The sequence below is a fragment of the Balaenoptera borealis genome, assembly GCF_965194805.1.
Source record: "Balaenoptera borealis genome assembly, chromosome: 13".
In the NCBI taxonomy this organism is placed as follows: Eukaryota; Metazoa; Chordata; class Mammalia; order Artiodactyla; family Balaenopteridae; genus Balaenoptera; species Balaenoptera borealis.
The window spans coordinates 10,889,582-10,910,754 of NC_138870.1; the positions used below are offsets into that span (position 1 = coordinate 10,889,582).

At 45.0% G+C, this 21,173-nt stretch overlaps 2 protein-coding genes and 2 long non-coding RNA genes across 4 annotated transcripts; 3 read left to right on the forward strand and 1 right to left on the reverse strand.

Moving 5' to 3' along the window:
* Positions 1-1,169: 1,169 nt before the first annotated feature.
* CDKN1B (cyclin dependent kinase inhibitor 1B) lies at positions 1,170-6,260 on the forward strand. Its single transcript, XM_082348898.1, has 3 exons — positions 1,170-2,110; positions 2,652-2,781; positions 4,914-6,260. The coding sequence occupies exons 1-2, from the start codon at positions 1,636-1,638 to the stop codon at positions 2,771-2,773; spliced, it is 597 nt and encodes a 198-aa protein (XP_082205024.1). The 5' UTR covers positions 1,170-1,635; the 3' UTR covers positions 2,774-2,781; positions 4,914-6,260.
* On the reverse strand, positions 5,411-9,609 carry LOC309608608 (uncharacterized protein). The gene is made up of 3 exons (XM_082348911.1): positions 8,968-9,609; positions 8,529-8,623; positions 5,411-8,067 (listed from the first exon to the last, which is right to left on the reverse strand). The coding sequence occupies exons 1-3, from the start codon at positions 8,987-8,989 to the stop codon at positions 7,786-7,788; spliced, it is 399 nt and encodes a 132-aa protein (XP_082205037.1). The 5' UTR covers positions 8,990-9,609; the 3' UTR covers positions 5,411-7,785.
* A 123-nt stretch (positions 9,610-9,732) lies between these two features.
* On the forward strand, positions 9,733-20,809 carry LOC309608615. The gene is made up of 3 exons (XR_014233003.1): positions 9,733-9,826; positions 19,233-19,386; positions 20,625-20,809. It is a non-coding gene; the product is annotated as an uncharacterized lncRNA (long non-coding RNA).
* LOC309608626 lies at positions 9,866-12,452 on the forward strand. The gene is made up of 2 exons (XR_014233016.1): positions 9,866-10,113; positions 12,268-12,452. It is a non-coding gene; the product is annotated as an uncharacterized lncRNA (long non-coding RNA).
* Positions 20,810-21,173: the final 364 nt, after the last annotated feature.

Sequence of the window (21,173 nt, forward strand, 5' to 3'; positions counted from 1 at the left end):
GGTTACTTTCACTCTTCGACGACCTGCAGCCCTCTGAAGGCGTCACTTGCATCTGAATGGTATTCTGGGTGGGTTCCGAGAAGTGAGTCTGGTGGGAGAGAAAGGTGGAGGAAGGAAGGAACTGTTGTATTTGGCGGCGGGACTCAGGTTGAGGAAACTGCTACAACCCGGCAAAGAATTGAAAAATACAAAGAGGAGACGAGTTCCCACACGCATCCCGTGTCAGTGGCCTTAACTGTGACTGGGAAGCAAGAACCTGGGCCAGGGGTGTAATCTCGCTTTTTTGAAACTAAATGTGTCTAAGACAGTTACAAAGTTTATTGGGGACTTGAGAGACAAGTCGACTTTTTGATCTGGAAATCCTTTCTTATTTTTACTGAGGGAGAGCTTGGGTTCAGAATACAGTAGAAGTGCTGCGTCTATTCCAGGCTAATTTCTAGAAAGACGTTCGCCGTGGCTTCTCCCCTAAGCCCCCTGCCCCCGCTAGAACAGCACAGACTTCTAGCTTAAGGGTGAGCTAACCACTGCTCACTCCCACCTAAGTAAGGCACCAGGCCGAGGGGCTCCCTGCCTCCCCCGCCGTGCGAGCGGCTGGGGCCCCGGGGGAGAGCTCAGCTGGGGGCCGAGCTCCCACCATCCGCCTCCTCCCCCCAGCTGCCCGCCCCCGCCCCCATCCCCCGCTGGGCGAGTGAGGGGAAAACAAGATCGCCAGCGAGGCGCACAACCAGCTGCCGGCAACCTTCGAGCTCCCCAGCTTTCCCGGACGAGGAGCGGGAGGTCGGGGCTCCGGAGCAGCCGCGCGCCGGCCCGTGCAGCGCCGGGACCAGAACCCGCCGCCCCGCCGGCCCCGCTGCACAGGCCCCTCCCCGGCTCCCCGGCCGTTTGGCGAGCTTGTTTGTCTTATTTTTAATTTCTCCGAGGCCAGCCGGAGCAGGTTTGCTGGCAGCCGTGCGCCTCCAGCAGTCACGCGACCAGCCCATCTCCGGGGCGCGCGCTCGGCGGCGGCGCGCTCGGGAGGCGGGGAGGCCTCGCGGCCGCGCCGGGGCCACCTTAAGGCCGCGCTCGCCAGCCTCGGCGGGGCGGCTCCCGGCGCCGCGACCAATGATCTCCTCCTCTGTTTAAATAGACTTGCGGTGTCAATCATCTTCTTCTTCGTCAGCCTCCCTTCCACCGCCATATTGGGCAACTAAAAAAAGGGGGCTCGTCTTTTCGGGGTGTTTTTCTCCCCCTCCCCTGTCCCCACTCTCTCGCCGCTCCGCGACTCCGACGCCGGCAAGGTTTGGAGATCCGCTCGGTCGGCGGGACCCGCGGGCTCGCAGCTGCCCGGACTCGGACTGGCTCTGCCCCCTCCTCTCTCCGCTGCGCTCCTCTCCCCTCCCCTCCCCGCCTCCCGCTCGCCCGTCCACTTGATCGGCGGGGACTCGGGGCTGCCTGGCCGGGGCTGCCCCTCGCCCCCTCCCCCAGCCCCGCGCGCTCCTGACGCTCGGGCACTTACTCGTCCGTGTTTGTTTCTCTTGGCTCGGAGGGCAGTCGCAGGGCTTATAAGAGGGGCTCGGGCTGGGTCGGGGCGTTTTGTTTTGTTCGTTTTGTTTTGCGAGAGCGCAAGAGAGGCGGTCGCCGAGCCCGGGGAGAAAGATGTCAAACGTGCGAGTGTCTAACGGGAGCCCGAGCCTGGAGCGGATGGACGCCAGACAGGCGGAGTACCCCAAGCCCTCGGCCTGCAGAAACCTCTTCGGCCCGGTCAATCACGAAGAGTTAACCCGGGACTTGGAGAAGCACTGCAGAGACATGGAAGAGGCCAGCCAGCGCAAGTGGAATTTTGATTTTCAGAATCACAAGCCCCTGGAGGGCAAGTACGAGTGGCAAGAGGTGGAAAAGGGCAACTTGCCCGAGTTCTACTACAGACCCCCGCGGCCACCCAAAGGCGCCTGCAAGGTGCCGGCGCAGGAGGGCCAGGATGTCAGTGGGACCCGCCAGGCGGTGCCTTTAATTGGGTCTCAGGCAAACTCAGAGGACACGCATTTGGTAGACCAGAAGACTGATGCACCGGACAGCCAGACGGGGTTAGCGGAGCAGTGCACTGGGATAAGGAAGCGACCTGCCACAGACGGTAATGACCCTTTCAAATGAGTGAAATGTCTTTCTGTGTGTCTGTGTTGGCGGCACTGCTTTGCCTGCCTGAGGCTCTTTAACCTCAGCTTTGTTTTCAGCGCATTCTGATTTAGCTTTGGGGGAGCGCACTTTCTTAATCTTAGGTTTTAAATGCTATTTATTTAGCTGACTGCTTGTCTGTTTATGACTTTTAAGTCAGAAGCCTGAGACTGTGTTATCTGGTAATTTTTCTAACTGAAAGCATCGCGGCTCCTCCCCGCTCGCCAGCGGTAGGTATGTGACAACGTTGGGATGTTTATCAGCGGCCTCCCTCTTCGCTTTGGAGAGAGAGCTTTGGGGGCGTAGAATATACTTTCTGTTATGTGAAAACAACCTCATTTTGTGCCCATAAAGGCCACTGGGAATGACGGATCCAGGATTGTGGGTGTAGGTGGTGGGTTTTTCGTTCTCTGATTCTTGGGTCCACTTCTGTCAGCCATTGTTTTTTCTAATAAAGATTGTTTGTGTGTGTTCTTTTTAAAATTCCCTCCTGCCCTTAGATTCCTCTCCTCAAAACAAAAGAGCAAACAGAACAGAAGAAAATGTTTCAGACGGTTCCCCGAACGCGGGTTCAGTGGAGCAGACGCCCAAGAAGCCCGGCCTCAGAAGGCGTCAAACGTAAAGTACTCGGTGGGTTGATTACTAGGAGCAAAGAAGTGACACCCGAATTGGGCAGCAGGAACTCGTGGGCTTTCAAGCCCCAAGATAACCCGATCTCAGTGGTGGCTGGCAGATTAGAGCTTGTGGGTGTTTGTTTGGTTTATATTTTGGAGGTCAAAAAAAGTAGGAATGGGGAAGACTGGGAATTAGTGTGGAGGTACTGTAATTCTTCCCAGTTTCTACGTTCTGAGATCATTTTCCTTTGAAGTACCAAATGATTAGAGCAAGTGTCCCAGGCAAGTACTTGTAACCAAGGCCCTGTGGGGAGGAAGGTCAGTTTTCTGAGAGTCCCATCAAAACATGTTGGGAACAATAGGTTCTTTTTCCATCTGAACAAGAGCGGGGGTCTGCCTCCATCCCACTTCATGAGAATTCATCTCCCAGAAGACCAGGTTGACTCAGATTTTGAGCCGTACATGGAAAAATGATTTAATTCAAATAAATGATTTAATTCAAACTTTGAGGGAAAAGTGAGGCACAAATGGGTCATAGCTGGTTGTTCAAATGGTTAGAAACGTGACAAGAGAGGTATGTGACTTCCTTTGGTTTTTATCATTTTCACAAACACTCACTTTCCCTGTCCTCTGATAAGTTTGGGGGGATGGAGAAGGAACGTGTGTATTTAAAAAAACCAAAATGGAAGGCTCAAAAATCCTAAGGTTCCGACGGAATTTCTGATAACACTGAAGTTGCAAAGCAAAAGCTAAAGTAACTGCCAGAGTAAGCAATCCAGGAACACGTCAGCATGTGTATGCCAATCGTGCTATAACAGGGGAATTTGGATATTTGTAGGGGAAATGGATAGTAGATATCAGGGCTGGCAGGGGTAGGTGTACCCCAAACAAGGGAAGTGGAGATTTTTGCCATCTACTAAAATATGATCAACATGAAAAGCTAATTTGAATAATTCAGCCCCCAGCTTTACGTGGATTGGTCTCCATAATGATCAAACTACATATATTAATAGTTTGTAAACTTCTTACAGACAACGACCGTGTCCTCTTTTTTTTTTCCAAAACACCCTCATAGCCTAGCATATAAAGAGATCCTAAGAGATGTTGATGTTAACTTTTAAAATCTTCATCTATAAAAATTAAAAAAAAAAGGGATGAAGGTGGGGTTCAAGTTTGTTGAATTTTTAAATCAGCGTCATATATAGGATTTCATTACATACATATTTTTCAGAGCTTATACAAAACGGCGCTATTGAACCTCTCCATCACAGCTTATATATGAAGTGGGTAAATTGGTTGAAAAAATTTTCTGAAGCAACCTTACCACCTGTAGCTCTTGTTGGTTTGTGACTTGTGGCCTAGCTCATCAGATGAACCACAGCAAATCAGACCTACTGGATTTTGATCTGGCCCCATTCTGACATACAGAGAAGCATTTGTTAGTAAATATTGCCAGTTCACAGAATACAGGAAATAGTAGTAAGGACCTATTCATAAGCATTCGTGTGTATATTCTATATATGACTAAGACTAAAATATTTTGAGAAAAAAAAAAAGTGAATAGAATTTTCTTTGGATAGTCTTCATAAGTGTGATTTCCAATTATTTTTCAAACTTAGAAAATTTTGCTACTCTTAAGTGTTATAGTTTCTGAATTTTCCTGTGTCTGTCCTTTCTCACTATCTTTGACCCCCGATTCTCCAGACCAGGGTTTCTCAACCTCTGTACTGTTGACATTTGGGGCCGAATAATTCTTTGTCGTGGGAGGCGGTCCTGCGCATTGTCGAATGTTTTGGCAGCATCCCTGACCTCTCCCAGCAGATGCCAGTAGCACCCCCTCCCCACCCAGTGTGACAACCAAAAATGTCTCCAAACATTGCCAAATGTCCCCCAGGGGTGGAGGGGGAGGCAGAATTACCCACTGTTGAGAATCACTGCTCTAGACAAAAGTCCACAGCACAGAGGAGAGTAGAAATCCAGTGAAGGAAATGTTGGATGGAGATGACTCTCAGCACCAACTTTTAGTACGTTCTTTCTTTCCCATTGCTCAGATATTTCCCAACAAAGACAGTAACAAAATAATTCCCGTAATATATTGACAATGTTATTCTAGTGCGTTTCTCCTAATTCTTCTTGTTTCTTTTGCAGAATTGAGAGTATGTTTCCTTGTTTATCGGATACATCACTGCTTGATGAAGCAAGGAAGATATAAATTAAAAATTTTGAATACATATCGCTGACTCCACGGAGTGGACATCCCTTATAAGCACTGAACAGCAACAACCCAATAACACTAAAGTTTTAGGCACTCTTAAATCATCTGCCTCTAAAAGCATTGGATGTAGCATTGTGCAATTAGGTTTTTCCTTATTTGCTTCATTGTACTACCTGTGTATATAGTTTTTACCTTTTATGTAGCACATAAACTTTGGGGAAGGGAGGGCAGGGGGGGTGCTGAGGAATTGGCTTGGGGGGTGGGGTATGAAGAGCTTGCTTTGATTTAGAGCAAGGAGAAAAATATTTGACTTGCACTAAGAGAAGCAGTTTGGGGGAAGGTTTTGTTTTCTTTAAAGATGTAACGTCCCTTTCAGTGAGAATTGATACTTCATTTAAAAAAATCATCCAAATTTGAACACTGGCTGCAGATAATTGATACTTATTTTTACATGAAGCTTTTTCTCATTTAGGAGCTCTGATGATTCCGTTATGTAGCAGCAAATGGCTTTTTTTTTTTTTTAAACAAAACTCTACTCAGTGCTCCCCCGCTTCCCCAGTCTCCCTTAAAATTGGAATTTACCAGTTAAAGTATTTAGCTGTTTGGTAATCACTCCAGGTACCTCTGGGCAAAAATCTGGCATGTATGGGGGGAGTTCTGAATGCTCAGAATTGACCATTTAATTTTTATCAGATTTGTTGAGAAAATTTCTTAATTTTCTTTTCACTTCAGGGTGTGTAGACACAGTCAAAATAATTCTAAATCCTTGGATATTTTTAAAGATCTGTAAGTAACTTGACATAAAAAATAATGAAATAATGTTTAATTTACAGCTGCTCATTCTATTTGTTAATTTGCCCAAAGGAAAGTGGTGTTTTTAAAGGAAAGTGCGTATAGAGAAAAGTACCCGTGGATAGGTGAAATGGATACTACATCTTTAAACAGTATTTTTACATTGCCTGTGTATGTATGAAACAAAACCATTTGAAGTGTACCTGTGTACATAACTCTGTAAAGACACTGAAAATTATACTAACTTATTTATGTTAAAAAGAGATTTTTTTTTTTTAATCTAGACAATATACAAGCCAAAGCGGCATGTTTTGTGCATTTGTAAATGCTGTATTGGGTAGACTAGGTTTTCCCCCTTCTTCTTTTAAATAATATGGCTGTGCTTAAAAGGTTGCATACTGAGCCAGGTATAATTTTTTGTAATGTGTGAAAAAGATGCCAATTATTGTTACACATCAAGTAGTCAATAAAGAAAACTTCCATAGCTATTTGTTGACTTGAACTGTATGTAATGTACCTTACTATTAAGCTTGAGGTATTTGACCTAGCTTTGTAGTCATATTTCCACAAATATAATATGAAGTGGCAAACACCTAGATAATTCAGGCCCACCACTCAGATGTTTATGTAGGACCGAATGTAGCAGTCACTCTTTTCCACTTAGTTCTGTATGGGTGGACAAAGCTTTAGAAGTGGAAAGTAGGCAAGCCACATTTTCATATTAATAAGATGGTCAAAGTCTCCCTTAGTTCAAATATTTATGTCTCTAGGATATGAATGTGTCAGAACCAAAAATTGTTACATAAGTGTAGACCGATCACACGTTTGCAGGATTGAAAATGAAACTAACATGGTGACTTCTCTAAATTCTGTATTTACACATGCAGTGTTGTGAGGAATTAGAGCGATTGTTCAGACCATCTAATCTACACCTCTCATCCAAAATATTCAGATATATAGGTCCTTTAGAAATGGGTGTGCATTCCACACTAATTTAGATAGAACAGGTATTCTTCAAATTGAACTGGTCATCACACGAATTCCTCAATTTCTAAATTTCCTGGTTATAATCTACACAACCTAAAACTGGTTAATCTGAATACCGGATTTGAGGGTTTGAGGATCCCATATCCACAGAGCAAAAGTATTTTTTATTTAAATAAGAAAAAAAATTAAACACGACATTTTAAAGTCAGATTTATTAAGATAATCCCTGCAATTTGAAATTCTCATAAAATGTGGCTAAGGTGTAAGAGTGAATTATTTTTTCTAGGAATCTGCAAATGGTTAAATGCAAAAATCTGGATTTGGGTTGAATTGTTTCTCTCAAATACTTGGATTTAATTTATTGCACCCCAAAAGGGGCTCTAAACAAGATAATTTCAGCTTATTTTGACCCGAAATTGCTTATCAAAAAAAAAAAAAAAAACAGGGTTGAGTCTCTTCGACTGCCAGGAAGGGAAAAGTAGGTCCTTTGGTGGCTGGGCCACATCTTCCAAGTTGGTATTATTTTAATTAAAGACTAAAGGTGTTTTTGTGATTCTATTCAAAACACGAAGGCAGGGTGTTTTTCAGGAAGAGACTGAGAAAGCAAGAAAAACAATTCAAAATGGGGAGGAAGGAGTGGAGAGTCAGGAAATAATGAAATAAATTCTCACTGAGCCAAAAAGGATACTTTAAAAAGTGTCTCTAACAGATAGGGGGAAAAGTCCTCTTCTAATTGCTGCTTATAACCCCTGTTTCTTTCCCAAAGAGCCATCTTTAATGTGAATTTTTAGAGATTGCGTTTTAGGAGTGCTGGGCCAGGAAGAAGTGGATGCTCGCCGCGCCAGGCACGTTCACAGGAACGCAGCCCCTAAAGTCACCGTGTCGGTCCTTCACGCGTTCTATGTCAAGTCTCCAAACGTGTCCCCGGGATTCGGAGCGTCCTCTCCCCGACCCCGGACTGCAGGGTCCACCGCGGGCCTCCCTCCGAGGGGATGCGGCCGCCGGCGCCAGCCACCCCCTACCCCGCTACCCCGGCCACTGCGCCGTCGTCTCTCCACCCTGCCCCGCAGCCCCGCGCCGGCCCGCCGCGGTAGTTGCGGGGTCAGGCTGGCTGGAGCCTCGGGACGAAAAGGCTATCAAGTCTCTCTCCTCGTCTGCAGCTGGCGGCTCCCGCACCGCCCGGATCGCTGCGCGCAGTTCCCGCGCCCCGGGCGCCCGCAGGCCATGGAGGGCGGCTGCGCCTCGGCCCCCGCAGCTGGGCTGGGCGGTTTCTCCGAAACTTGCCTCCTTCATCATCTCTCCTCTGGGCTAAGAAAGAAGCGAAAACCCCCATTCCTCTCCACAATCAGACCCTGCACATCAGTACCCCGCCAACTCCAGGGCGCTGGGAAGATATGAGCGGAGGGGAGAACCTTTCCGAATTCGTGGACCCTCCAGGGCAGCAGCCCGCTCCCACCCCCACCCAAGGCTCCAATGATCCGCAGCCCCGCGCATTTCGAAAGGCTTCTCGGCTCGCCGGCGGCCCAGGAGGGCCGCAGCCGCGCGCAGGAGGGGCCGCGCGCCACTGCCGCTCGCGGGGGTCGCTTCCTCCCTTACACCCGCTCTGCCAAGTCCCCCGGTTGCATCCCCGCTGCCCAGTGCGGGGGACCAGGGCAGGGAAGAACTAGGAAACTGTGGGTCCAGGGGCATATAACTGGGGACGGAGGGGACCGTGGAAATCAACAGGAGGGGAGCGGGGCGGGCGGCCTTTCAGGCCACGGTGTGCCCACCGGCCGCGCGCCGGGACCTTTCCGGGCTGCCGAGGAACGCTGCCTTCGCCATTTCATCTTCACCCTCGTTAGCGTAGACACTTGCTCTTCCGAAGCTTTTTTGAATTGAAAGAAAGGTGTTTTGGAAGCTCGTCTAGGATCTGCGATCTGTTTTTCAGAGTACGAATTTTTTTTTTTTTTTTAATTTTGCCATCTCTTTCACCTGGGCCACACCCTACGTTCGCTCCCCTCCCTCCCGGCCAAAATTAAGGTAAAAATTCTGCGAGCAGAGCTGGGCGGGGGGCTGGGTCAGAGGTTCCACGGTCACGCTAGACCCTCTCCTCCCCCGGGGAGGGGGGGTTGGTGGCACCCCCTGGATCTCGGCTCGCGGGGGGGTAGAGCGGGGTGGGTCAGCGCCTGCCAGACCCCGCAGAACCGAAAGTGTAGCATTTACACGTACACTCAAGTCCCCGTGCGGCCATCCGCGTCCCGGGCCTGTCTCGCGTGGGGACACACACAGAGGAGGCAGGAATCCCCAATTGAAAAATACAAAAAGGAATCGAGGCGTGCTGGGAGCCAAACGTCGACGCGCCTCAAAACGAACGTGAAGAAAAGGCAGGGAGAAGGGCGCGCAGCCGGGACGCGGGGCCGGGGGATTGCATCATTGCAGCTCCCCCTCCAGAAAATGGGCTCCGAACCGCGGCCACCATCATGGCGCTCGGGCCGGGCCGCGCTTCCCGTGCGCCTTCCCCGAGCGCTCTGGCCACGGGCACTGAGCCTCGAGCGAGCGTTCTGCAAACATGTCCCCCTTCTCTCTAGAGCGCCTGTCCCCCACCCCCTCCTTCCTTTTGTGTGCCTGTGGACGTGTGTGTGTGCGTGCGTCCCTGTAAGTGTGTGCGCGGACCAGAGAACTTGAAGATTTTTTTTTTTTCCTCTCTTTTTTCCCTCCCGTGCTGGTGGTTGTAAACTTGATTGGCATTGGCTGCACCCACTGACCCCTGCGCCGAGTCCACTAAAGATTTAAGGTGGATCCGAGAAGCTGCAGCTTCAGGCGGAGTCTCGAGCTTTAGCTAGTTTTGGAGGAAAAAAAAAAAAAAAAACCCCAAACCGTGCGCCCGCCGCGTTTTTACGAATCCCCTGCGGTACCAGCCCCCGCGCCCGCCCCGCCCGTCGCGCGCTGGCTCCGCCCCCTCCCGCTTCTTCCCCATTGGCCCGCGAGAGCAGTTTGAATTTTTTTTTTTTTTCTTTTGGATGCTTGTTTTCTCGTAAAAAAGACGGTGCCCCAGCTCGTGTGGCGAAATCTACTTCGGCGGCCCGAGGTGCGGTGTTGTAGCTGGTTTTGTGAAGGCAGGAGGGAGGAGGGTGGGCGGGGCTTCCGTTCCCAAATTTTATCCCGAAGAGCCGTAGACAGTGTGCGGGCGTGTGGGGGGGGGGGGGGGCCTGGGGCCTCGGTGTACAATCTGGAGAAGCTCCGGCGGGGGCAGAGTGTAGGATAAAACGTTACTGGACGTCCAGGGCGCGTCGCTTCACCGGCTGCTGGCCAGAGGTACTAGGAGGCGCTGGCAGGAGCCCTGGCGAGGATGCACCTTTCCCCTGCCTTGGAAAGGTAGAACTGGGCAGGGCGGGAGGGTGAAGGTAGCCCGGAAAAGAACACTGTCTCATTTCCAAGGGAAAAAAGAAACAGAAGAAATACAATTATAGCAAAAATGTATTATTTCAAAGGTCACCCAGTCAGAATCCTTCAAAATCAGGCAGTCAGTATCATTTTTACTGAATTAAAAAAAAAAAAGTTTTCTGTCTCTGATTTCCAGGGTGTTTTTGAGTAAGGAGAATGTTAAAATAAAATCGAGATAGGGATTAAGACTTTGAAAGTGCCTCTGATTTCTGGGTCTGAAATTGATTCTTTTGATACAGTACTTTACCATTTAGGATAATGTTATTTGTAATACAGGTCTAATACAAGTGATATCCTTCCTGAATTTATAACCCAGTTATGTTTCACTTTACTGTGAAAATTTTAAAAGTTTATGATAATTCGAATTATTCTCCAAATCACTGAATCTCCAGATTAGTGAAGTTAGCATATGTACAGTTTTTTTGGGTCCGTTACTTTTGTTGCAGTGTGGCTGACGATTTTAACCAGATGTCCAGACCCAGCCTTCAGTCTAACGGTTCCTATCCTGTCCAACCTACAGTCCATTTTTTAGTACTAAACTCCCCCAATACTTCCTAACCCAACTAACCCCTTAAGGTTAGCCCAGACCAGCCAGACTCCTTAGACCACCATAATCCAACCTGCTTGTGCCCTTAGCAAGGACTTTTGGGAGTTAAGATTGTCCCCCAATGGACTGGCTAGCCTCAGGAAGCAGTGATGTCCTCATTCCTGGAAATGCCAGTCAAGCACTAGTCTGGATGACCCCTTAATAGGGAAATTGTAGAAAAGATTCAAATATCAAGTGAATATTAGGACTAGTGATTTTGAAAGTCTGTTCCAGACCCTTGAGATACTGTATTTCCAAACTTGGAGTTTCTGGATATCTACTAAATCAAGCCATTTGCCTTGCTCATTACCATTTTCTAGAGTTGTGCTATCCAGTATCCAGAAGCCATATGTGGCTATCAAGCACTTGAATGTGACTAGTCCAGATTGAGATGTGCTATGTGTGAAATATACTCAGGGTTTCCAAGAATTAGTATGAAAAAGAGTGTTAAATATCTCATTAATAATTTTTATATTGATTACATGTTGAAATAATCATATTTTTGGTTATTGGGTTAAAAATATTAAATTTAATTTCATCTGTTTCTTTTTAACTTTTTTTTTAGTGTGGTTACTAGGCAATTAAAAAAAAAAACTCAAACATGATTTTATTTTTTTAATTTTTTGGCCCTGCCTTCCGGCATGTGGCATCTTAGTTCCCCAACCAGGGATTGAACCCATGCCCCCTGCAGTGGAAGCTCAGAGTCTTAACCACTGAACCTCCAGGGAAGTCCCTAGACAGTTTTAATTTATAGATGTGACTCGCATTATATACTTCTATTTGGACGTTGCTGTTCTAGACCAACACCCATGGTAACTCGAAGCCCCATCTTTGAGATTGGTGGCTGAAAATACTGAGGAGTAGCTGATAACTTGTAGCTGCCATCCTAAGTTCTCAAGTTAAATCAAGGCCCAAACTCAGCCTCAGGAACCCTTAAAGAATTCTACCAACACCTAACACCTATGGTTTAATCTGTAACACATAGTACTTGTTTTGGGTCCAGCCCATGGAAATATGGTACAGCTCTGTCTGATTAAATCAGACTTGATCACAGCTTTCCACATTTATGTAGAGAACATGGGAGAACCAATATGTTAGGAATGACTCTGGAAAAAAAATTTAGATCCCAAACAAAGTCTCCATGAGTAACTTTTCACTAGCACTTGTCAGCAGAGAGGAAGGTGGTGGGGAGATGGAGCAGTTTCTCATTCTATGATTGCACCTCTATTAGAAGATTGGAACGAATGAAAAGGTGTGCTATGTTTTTGGATAGGTATATGCAAAATGATAAAGATGGCAATAAATTTATACCTTTTAAATTAAATTTGTACCTTTGCACTAAATTCTAAATCTGATCATCCTATTTTGTTCCATTGTTCAATCAGTTTAAACACTGAGGACCATTTTATTTTAATTACTGTAAGTTTAGAATAGTTATAATTACTCATAGCACTAATCCTCCACACCCCAACCAGTACCTTTACTCTTCTCTTTTTCAGAATTTTCCTGGCTTCTTTGCTTGCCTCTCCTCCCCACCCCCCCAACCCTGATGGATTTAAAATGAATTTTGTCTAGTTGCAAATTCCTGTTGTGTTAAAATAAATAAATAAAGTGGGATCCTTATCTCCCACTTCATACCAGGTAAATTCCTCAAGAATTAAAGAGTGAAAAAAAAAAAAAAAAAGGCATAGACATACGAGAAGAGATCTCAGAGAATTTTTAAAGATATAATCTCAGAGTGAGGAAGGTCTTTCTAAGTATGACACAACACATAAAATCCATAATCTGAGTCTCTCCAAAATCATTACCTTATTCTGGCTTTCCCTTCATATTCATAAATTCAATGACATAAAAATATTCTGCATGGAAAACCCACCATAGAAAGTCAAAAGACAGTGACATGGTGGTGAGAGTTGCACCACAATGTGAATGTACTTAATGCCACTGAACTGTACATTTAAAAACGGTTAAAATGGGAAATTTTATGTTATGTTGTAATTAACTATAATAGTAAATAAATAAATATGCAGCTACAGTGGTCCCCCATTACAGTGGATGTCTGAAACCGAGGGTAGTACCGAAACCTATATATACCATGTTTTTTCCTAAACTAAGGAGCAGATAGCATATACAGGATGGATACGCTGGACAAAGGGATGATTTTTGTCCTGGGTGGGGAGGAGCCAGACTATTGAGAGATTGCATCATGCTACTCAGAAGGTCCTGCAATTTAAAACCTATGAATTGTTTATTTCTGGAATTTTCCTTGTAATATATCTGGATTCTGGTTAACCATGGGTAACTGAAACTGAGAAAATCAAAAACTCGGATAAGGAGAAACTACTGTACTGGAAGAATTTTAAAGTTCATCCATGTTCCATCTAAAAGAATCTCACAGGATTCTGGATCCCATCCTTTTTGAGGCTCTGGAATGAGACTGCTTGGGGTCGAGTCCTATTTACCTAACTTACTGCCTGTGAGACCCTTTTGCAAGTTACTTCATCTTTTATAGTTTCTATTTCTTTAGCTATATAATGAGGATGCTTATAGCTCTCTCAGAGGGTTATTAATACTGTTTGGTGGGATAATGTGTGTGCAGTACTTAGCACAGTACCTGGTATATAATAAATAATAACCATTATTTACATAATTAATAGGGAAATCCAGGGGTTTTTTTTGGCCATGCCACGCAGCATGTGGGATCTTAGTTCCCTGACCAAGGATCAACCCTGTGCCCCCTGCAGTGGAAGCTCGGAGTCCTAAGCACTGGCCCTCCAGGGAATTCCCCGAGACATCCAGTTCTTATTTTGGATTCTCAAGTAACCACAACCAGCACTATACTAACCTTGTAAACATATTTTCTCATTTTTAATTACTGCTATTGTTACCCTTAAGAAGAACAAATAATTTTGGAGGGGGGTGGTAATTTAATAAACAGAATGAATATACTGCAAAAACTGGTTGAAATGGTAAGTTTAATGTATATTTTACCACAATTTTTTTTTTAAAGTTTAAAAAATAAGGCATTTGTGGGAGTTCCCTGGTGGTCTGGTGGTTAGAATTCCAGGCTTTCACTGCTATGGCCTGGGTTCAATCCCTGGTCGAGTAACTGAGATTCCACAAGTCACATGGTGTTGTCAAAAAAAAAAAAAAAAGGCATTTGTTGACTCTAGGGCCATCTCTAATTATCTTAGAAAGGATCTGGTATAGAGTTGTTTGTGTTACTAAATCAATAACACTCACACCCATACACAAAGACAATGGCAAACTGGAAAAAATGTTGGCAACCCATATATCAAAGGGCTAATTTCCCTGATAAATAAAGAGTTTCTACAAATCAATGAGTAAAAGCAAACAAAACAGCAGAAAAGTAAGCAAAGGTTGTGACCACAATTTTCAGAAAAGGAAACACAAAAGGCTCTTAAAATGTGAAAACATGCTCAATTGTAATGTAAGACTATGGGATAAAAGTTACATACAGAATATGTAAGTTTAGGTAGAGTTACAGTTAGCGTCACTCAGATACAAAGTGGGCCATTATCGTTTCTTGATAGTGTAACATTTGCTTCCCTCCCTTCTATCCAAAGCTGAGTGATTTTTTCCAGCTTCAATGATAACCAGAGAAGCAAGGAGTTTGCATATGTGGAAGCCATGACCACCTTTCAAATTCAGTGTGAAATCCCTCTCATCCAAACTGTCTAATTTTTGGCTTATTGGCATCACCTTACTTTGCCCATAGATACCCCCAGAATCAGCCTCCTAAAACAAGTACAACGACCTTTCTCAATACATCTCATCCATTCCTGCTTTTAATGCCTGTATATCGTTGGATAACCTGAGTTTCTACAAAATCATTGCTTTATTCTGGCTTTCCCTTCAAGTTCTCTATTCTTTTAAAAGGCTTCAAGCAGAATTTATTATATGATAAACATGAAATGTCAAATCAGTAGAGAGAGACAATATTATGGAATAATTGGTGTTAGGTTATAGCTTATCATGTGGGAAAAATGCTAAATCCCTCCTACACACACATATACACACATATTGTATTTTATGTTATGTACTGTGGGTTTAGTCTTTCATTTAGCAGTTCTACAAATTTAGGAAAATAATCACATGTATGACTAAATATATATTTACCAGAATGATCGCTGTTTGTTTAAAAGGAAACAAACAAGTAAATGACCAAACAACCTCCCCTTTGCTATAGGATTACAGGATTGATTATTTGATTGAACCAACTATAGAATATACAAGAATGACACAGATTGCAGCTATTAAAACACCCCAGGTAGCTTTATATGTATGAATAGGAAAAGTCCCTAATACTAAGCCAGGCACAGAACAATATTTATAGTATGATCCCATTTTTGTAAAAAATAAATTTTAACTCATATATATGCATGGACCCGGCCTGAAAGGTTACCTCTCCAATTTCTGAGAGGGGGAGTATGAAGAGACTTTGACTTTATACATTTCATTATTGGTTGTATTTTTTTTTTATATTTATTTTTTTTAATTTATTTTATTTTTTTTCTTTAATTTTTGGCTGCATTGGTTCTTAGTTGTGGCACGCGGGCTCTCATTGCGGTGCGTGGGCTTCTCTCTAGTTGCGGTGTGCGGGTTGTTTTTCTCTCTCTAGTTGTGGTGCGTGGGCTCCAGGGCGCATGGGCTCTGTAGTTTGCGGCTTGCGGGCTCTCTAGTTGAGGCATGCGAGCTCAGTAGTTGTGGTGCATGGGCTTAGTTGCCCCGTGGCATGTGGAGTCTCAGTTCCGTGACCAGGGATGGAACCTGCATCCCCTGCATTGGAAGGCAGATTCTTTACCACTGGACCACCGGGGAAGTCCCTGTTGTATTTTTTATAATGGATTTTCACAAGAAAAAAAACATAAAGATATTTCAAATTTGAAAAATAATTATCCTGATAACTCTTGAACACAGAATAAGTTTCTCTTTGTGTCTCATACAGTCTCTTTTCAGACATTAGCAAAGAACAAGGCATTTCTAGAATTCATTTCCTCTCCATTTTTCTATTTAGTTTCAGATATCGTTAAATGCATATGTGAGTTCTGAGGAGTGTGTGTGTTTGGGTGTACGGTGTTGCTTCCAGGGCACATGAGAGGTGTAAATATCATCCCCACTGACTCAGGGGTATCTTAACAAACCATGGAAAACTGAGCCTGTTCCATCTTTTTTGCCACATGGGATCCCATTGGTAATATTATCCCGAACCTCACATTCCTTGATCTTTGGCATTTGGCATCGACTCCCTGCCATAGTTTAGTTGCTTAGGACCTAGTGCTGGGGAGATCGTTTTAAATTTCAAGTTAGTAGGCCAGTCTTGAGCTGTCACGCTCCATGGGACTGACCTGGGGCAAAACTTAGAAACCTCACAGTACTCGGAATGGGAGATCACTGCACCCAGTCTTCATTGGACAGATGAGAAAATTCGAATCCATGATTTCCTGTAACGTGGAGAAGTTAAATAAGATGATTTATAGGTTCCTTCTGGCTTACAATTCTGGGATTCCTGTTTCCTAGTCCAGATCACACATTTCCATCCCTGTGGATCAGGTTATTTTCCAGGGAAGCTAGATTCCTGATTTTTGGCCACAAACCACATATTCACAGGAGTCGAAGGAAGATGATAGTACAGGAGTATAGGCTGAACCGTTAACATGTATTATCTTACCAGAAAAAGGCATGTGAAGGTATAACTTCGTGGTTGCTCAGCGGTGCCAAACACTGCTTCACCGTTGCCTGAATATCATGGAGCCCCTTCTAAGGGCCAAGCTCTGTGTCTTCAACGTGCCAGACAGGAGCACTGCCCTCATGAAGCCGCAGGCCATTGGAGGAGACGGACAAGGAATCATAGCCATGATTGCTAATGAGTGTTCTGAACGATGAGTGCTGTGAAGGAACCTCGGAGCTTCTGCTTTGTGCTCCAACAGTTTGGGCCCTACACAAAGGTGTCCAGCCGAGGTATCAGGCAGGGGCTGAAGTCCAAATGCCAACCCCAGGCCAGTCTGTGTTTACCAAAAAGAAATAAGCCTCTAAAAATCCATCCCTCTCTGTGGTGCCTTCTGCAGTCCCCCATGTTGTAGTGGCCGCCCTGGAGGATGCCGTAAGAATTTGGGACACAGGCTCTCACCTAGTGGTGGGGACCAGTGGGAAGAAGAGTGATCCAGGCAGAGCCCTGCCCAAGGCCCCAAGTCTGGGAAGGCCTTTGAGGAAGTGAAAGAAGGTGCTTGTGGCTGGGATGCATCAAACGGGGCTAAGCAGGGCTGATCAGGGCTCGGACTGGAGCGGCAAGTCCACACAACGATGGGCTTTTAAAACCACGTTAGGAATGGTGGACTTTACGTCAAGGTGCAATGGGAAACCATTGGATAACTGAAGAGAGTGACTTCAATTAAGCTTAAATTAAACTCTCTCATTTCCTCCTTTTGTCTAATTCTTTTCAAAACCCTTAGTCTCATATTGGGATCGTTCCAATAGGGTGTGGGAAAGAAAGTCCAGGCTCACACCTTTGAGCTGCTGCTCAACATACACAATATAAAAAACATTTTAAAACTCTGGCCTCAGTGAGTGAAGGAGACGTGAGGTCCTTGGACCATCAGAGCAGATGCCAGTCCCAGCTGATTTATTTCAGGTTTTGAAGGAGGACCCAAGCAAGTCCCATGGCCTGGTGTTGGTCTGCTGAATCAGCCAACTCATTTACTTCTGCTTCTTCTGCTACAGATTCAGCTTGCATTCTCTTCATTGTCACAGTGAGCTGGCTGCTTGTGTCGTTTTACGGACCAGTCCACATTTTGTCCTTTGCTGGTACAGTTGGTGTGAAGCTTCTAAGCTAGTGAACAGCTTAGGGGTGAATATGGAATCATTTTCTTCAAAAAAGCTCAGCATTTTAGTCTTTCATCTTGACTGAGCAACTGGATTCAGTGTTCACGAATACTTTGGCCAAATGATTCATTATTTACATGTTTGGTTTTGGAAAGTGACTTCAAAAGAGGAAAAATAAAAATGGACAACCCACGGGGATTTTTGTTGCTGTTTGGTTTTTTTCAATTGAAGATTAGTAAAACAGAGACCTCTGCTGGCTAAACTGTTACAGTGACCTAACATTGGTCCATGTCCGTTAAGCTTTTACAGGTGGTGTTGGCAAATTGATTGCTCACAGTTTGTTCATTATCTCTGCTATCAACTCAGCTTCTTTTGGAGCTGGTCTAAGTGACCTGTAATTCCCAGCTCCAATCACAGTTGTTTCTGCTTCAGTCTTTGGTGTTAGGCTTTCAAATTTCTCAAAAATAATAGCCCTACTTGTCAGCCGCAGCCAAAACCCAGGCCTGAAATACCTCCTGTATCTTATCTTCTCTGTTTCCTTTCACTCTTCTGCCCTCCAGCTCCCTTCCTCCTCTCTTGCCAGTAAAATAAAATAAAACAAGTCTTCACTCAAAAGAGAGAACTGCTGATGGAAAGTGAGAAGGAGGGAACAAAACCCTTATCTCTAGCATATCCTCACCTGGCTCTGGAGGCCTGGGGCCCAGGGTTGGAGTTATATACCTGAGAAGAGCTGTGAATCCCATTAGCATCTTCTGATGGATTTGCGTGACCGTGGGAATGTGAGATTTGGTGAATGGGAGACCGAGGACACTGCAGAGTTTAGAGGGTGGTTACATGTGAGGAGAAAGGGGAATGTCTTCATGAGACCTTTTGTTTGTCAACAATAAAAACAATGATCTGGGGCTTCCCTGGTGGCGCAGTGGTTAAGAATCCACCTGCCAATGCAGGGAACACGGGTTCGAGCCCTGGTCCGGGAAGATCCCACATGCTGCGGAGCAACTAAGCCCGTGCACCACAAGTGCTGAACCTGTGCTCTAGAGCCCGTGCTCTGCAACAAGAGAAGCCACCGCAGCGAGAAGCCCGCCCGCTCACCGCAACTAGAGAAAAGCCCACGGGCAGCAACAAAGACCTAATGCAGCCAAAAATGAATGAATAAATTTATATTAAAAAAAAGATACTATTAAAAAACAAAAGATCTGTGCCTACTGTGTGCCAGGCCCTGAGCCAAGCCTGTGACGTACCTTAATTGTTTCTTGCTTTTCCTCTCTATTGACAATCTTAAGAACACTTTTCTATGGGAAAAAAAAAATAGTATATGGGAAGAACTTAGAACAAGGCCGGCATAGAAATAATAATTATGTGTGTGTTTGCTATTTTATCATTATATTTTTACTCTGGAATATGCCACCACCCCTGCACACGAGAAGTGGCCTTTCTGTGCTGCTAGAGTAGGTCCTACGCTCACGGCTAGAATAGCGTCTCCTGCCCTCTGGAGCAGAGCAGCAGAGATGCCTCTGGTTTGGCACGTTGCTTCCACACAATGGCCTGCATTTCCTGTCTTCCCACACCTAACCCACTCTTACTCCTTTATTTATTCTCATACATTTTTTTGGCCACGCAGCCTGGCATGCATGCGGGATCTTAGTTCCCCGACCAGGGATCGAACCCGCGCCCCTTGCAGTGCAAGCACCGGAGTCTTAACCACTGGACGGCCAGGGAAGTCCCCTCATTCTCATACTTTCAACAACCTCTTCCGGATTGACTGACGCATGAGGGTCAGTATCAAGTTATTTTATTATCATGTTATATAATAATGTTAATGTATCAAGTGATAATCATTTTAATGCTCATTAACGCTAAGCTCATCTCGCCCAAACCACTCCTCTGAGAAAACTGAGGTCCAGAGAGGTTGTCAGTGGCTCAAGGTGACCCAACCAGTGGGTGGCTGAGGCAGGGCTGGAACCCAGATCTCCCGGATTCGGCCCTCCCTGTATGACACCTGCACTCTCCTTGTTCTGCATTGGGCAAGAGACGCTTTTTACTTGTATCTTCTGCTCCCTTCTCAGGTTGCCTATCATCCCGTTGTCTAAGGCCCTCACTCCTCCCTGCTGCACACAGGGAACCCAGGTCGTCAGCACAGCCACTAGGCAGCTTCTCTGGCCAGCCCGGGACAGCCCTTCCTCCTTCTCCTCAACTTATTTATTCTGTTCGGGCCTTGTCAGGGCACTGACAAATCACTTAACTCACACATTTACCAAAAGATGTTTGTAGGCTTTTATCCGTCTCTGAAATGCCTCCTGATCTTGGCATTTCTATGCTGCTTGAAGTGTTGAGTATTTTTTTTTTTTTGTGGATGCTATAAATTTCCATATGTTAGAAGTTGCCTTATACGTATTTGAACTCTCCCTGCTCCCTCAGCATATTTCCTTTTACTGCAAATATAGTCTTTTAACAGAATAAATCTCTATAAATTAGGCGTTTGGGATTAACATACACACGCTACTATATACAAAGATAGGTAAACAACAAGGACCTACTGTTTAGCCGAAGGCACTGTATTCAATACCTTGTGATAACCTATAAGGGAAAAGAATCTGAAAAAGTACATATATATATATCTGAATCATTTTGCTGTACACTTGAAGCTAACACAACATTGTACATTAACTATACTTCAATTAAAAAAATAAAGAAAACAACCCAGAATAAATCCCTAACTCTGGGAATTTCAGGTACCGTGGCAAGCGAATTATAGAGATATTTTAAAGCAGGGTGTCAGTTTAAGAGTCGCAATTTACACCTTATAGTTTCTAATATGATGCCCTGGGTGTACTGTTAAAATCTACTAAAGTTTTGTAAATGATAAATCGCCCTGCTTCAGTACTGCTGCCAAATTAATTCATTTGTGGATCTAGCAGTTATTTAAAGAGGGTTCATGAAGTATGCTGGACTGTGTTAGGCCCTGAAGGCATCTGACACGAAGTTTGACATCTGCCTGTCTGCCTCCTTCTAGCTGCCTAGAAGGTGGATAAGATGGACGCAACTTGAGGAGGCATCCTTTGTTCCTGAGCATAGAAGGTGCATTGTGGAGCAGAAAGATACAGGAGCTCTAGGCGATGCCGTACCAGCTCTGCATTGCTTATCTCCAGGATTCCTTTAAAAGAAAAGAAAAATAAACTTTTATCTTGTTTAAGCCACTATTATTTCTGGGCTCTGTTACTAGCTGCCAAATGCGAATCTTAACTGATATAGAAGTCCTTGAGGATTTTTGAGCAAGGGACTATTCTGATTGGTAGCTATGCAAGAGACTGATTCGGGGAGGGGGGGTGTTCCAGGGCATACAAAGAGAGAAAGTTGGCTTGGCAGGTGGGACACATAGTGGGGGGAGACTTTGAATGAGGAGAATACACATCTTGCACAGGGTCATTGATTTCGTTTTTCTTTTCCCCAGGACACCTCTGCTCAACTCCAGTTATACGGTGGTGATTTAAATATGTAGTTATTGAGTAATTTGCATTCTGTTCTTGTCCAGAGGCCTGAAAGCTCTGGAGACTGAGAAGAT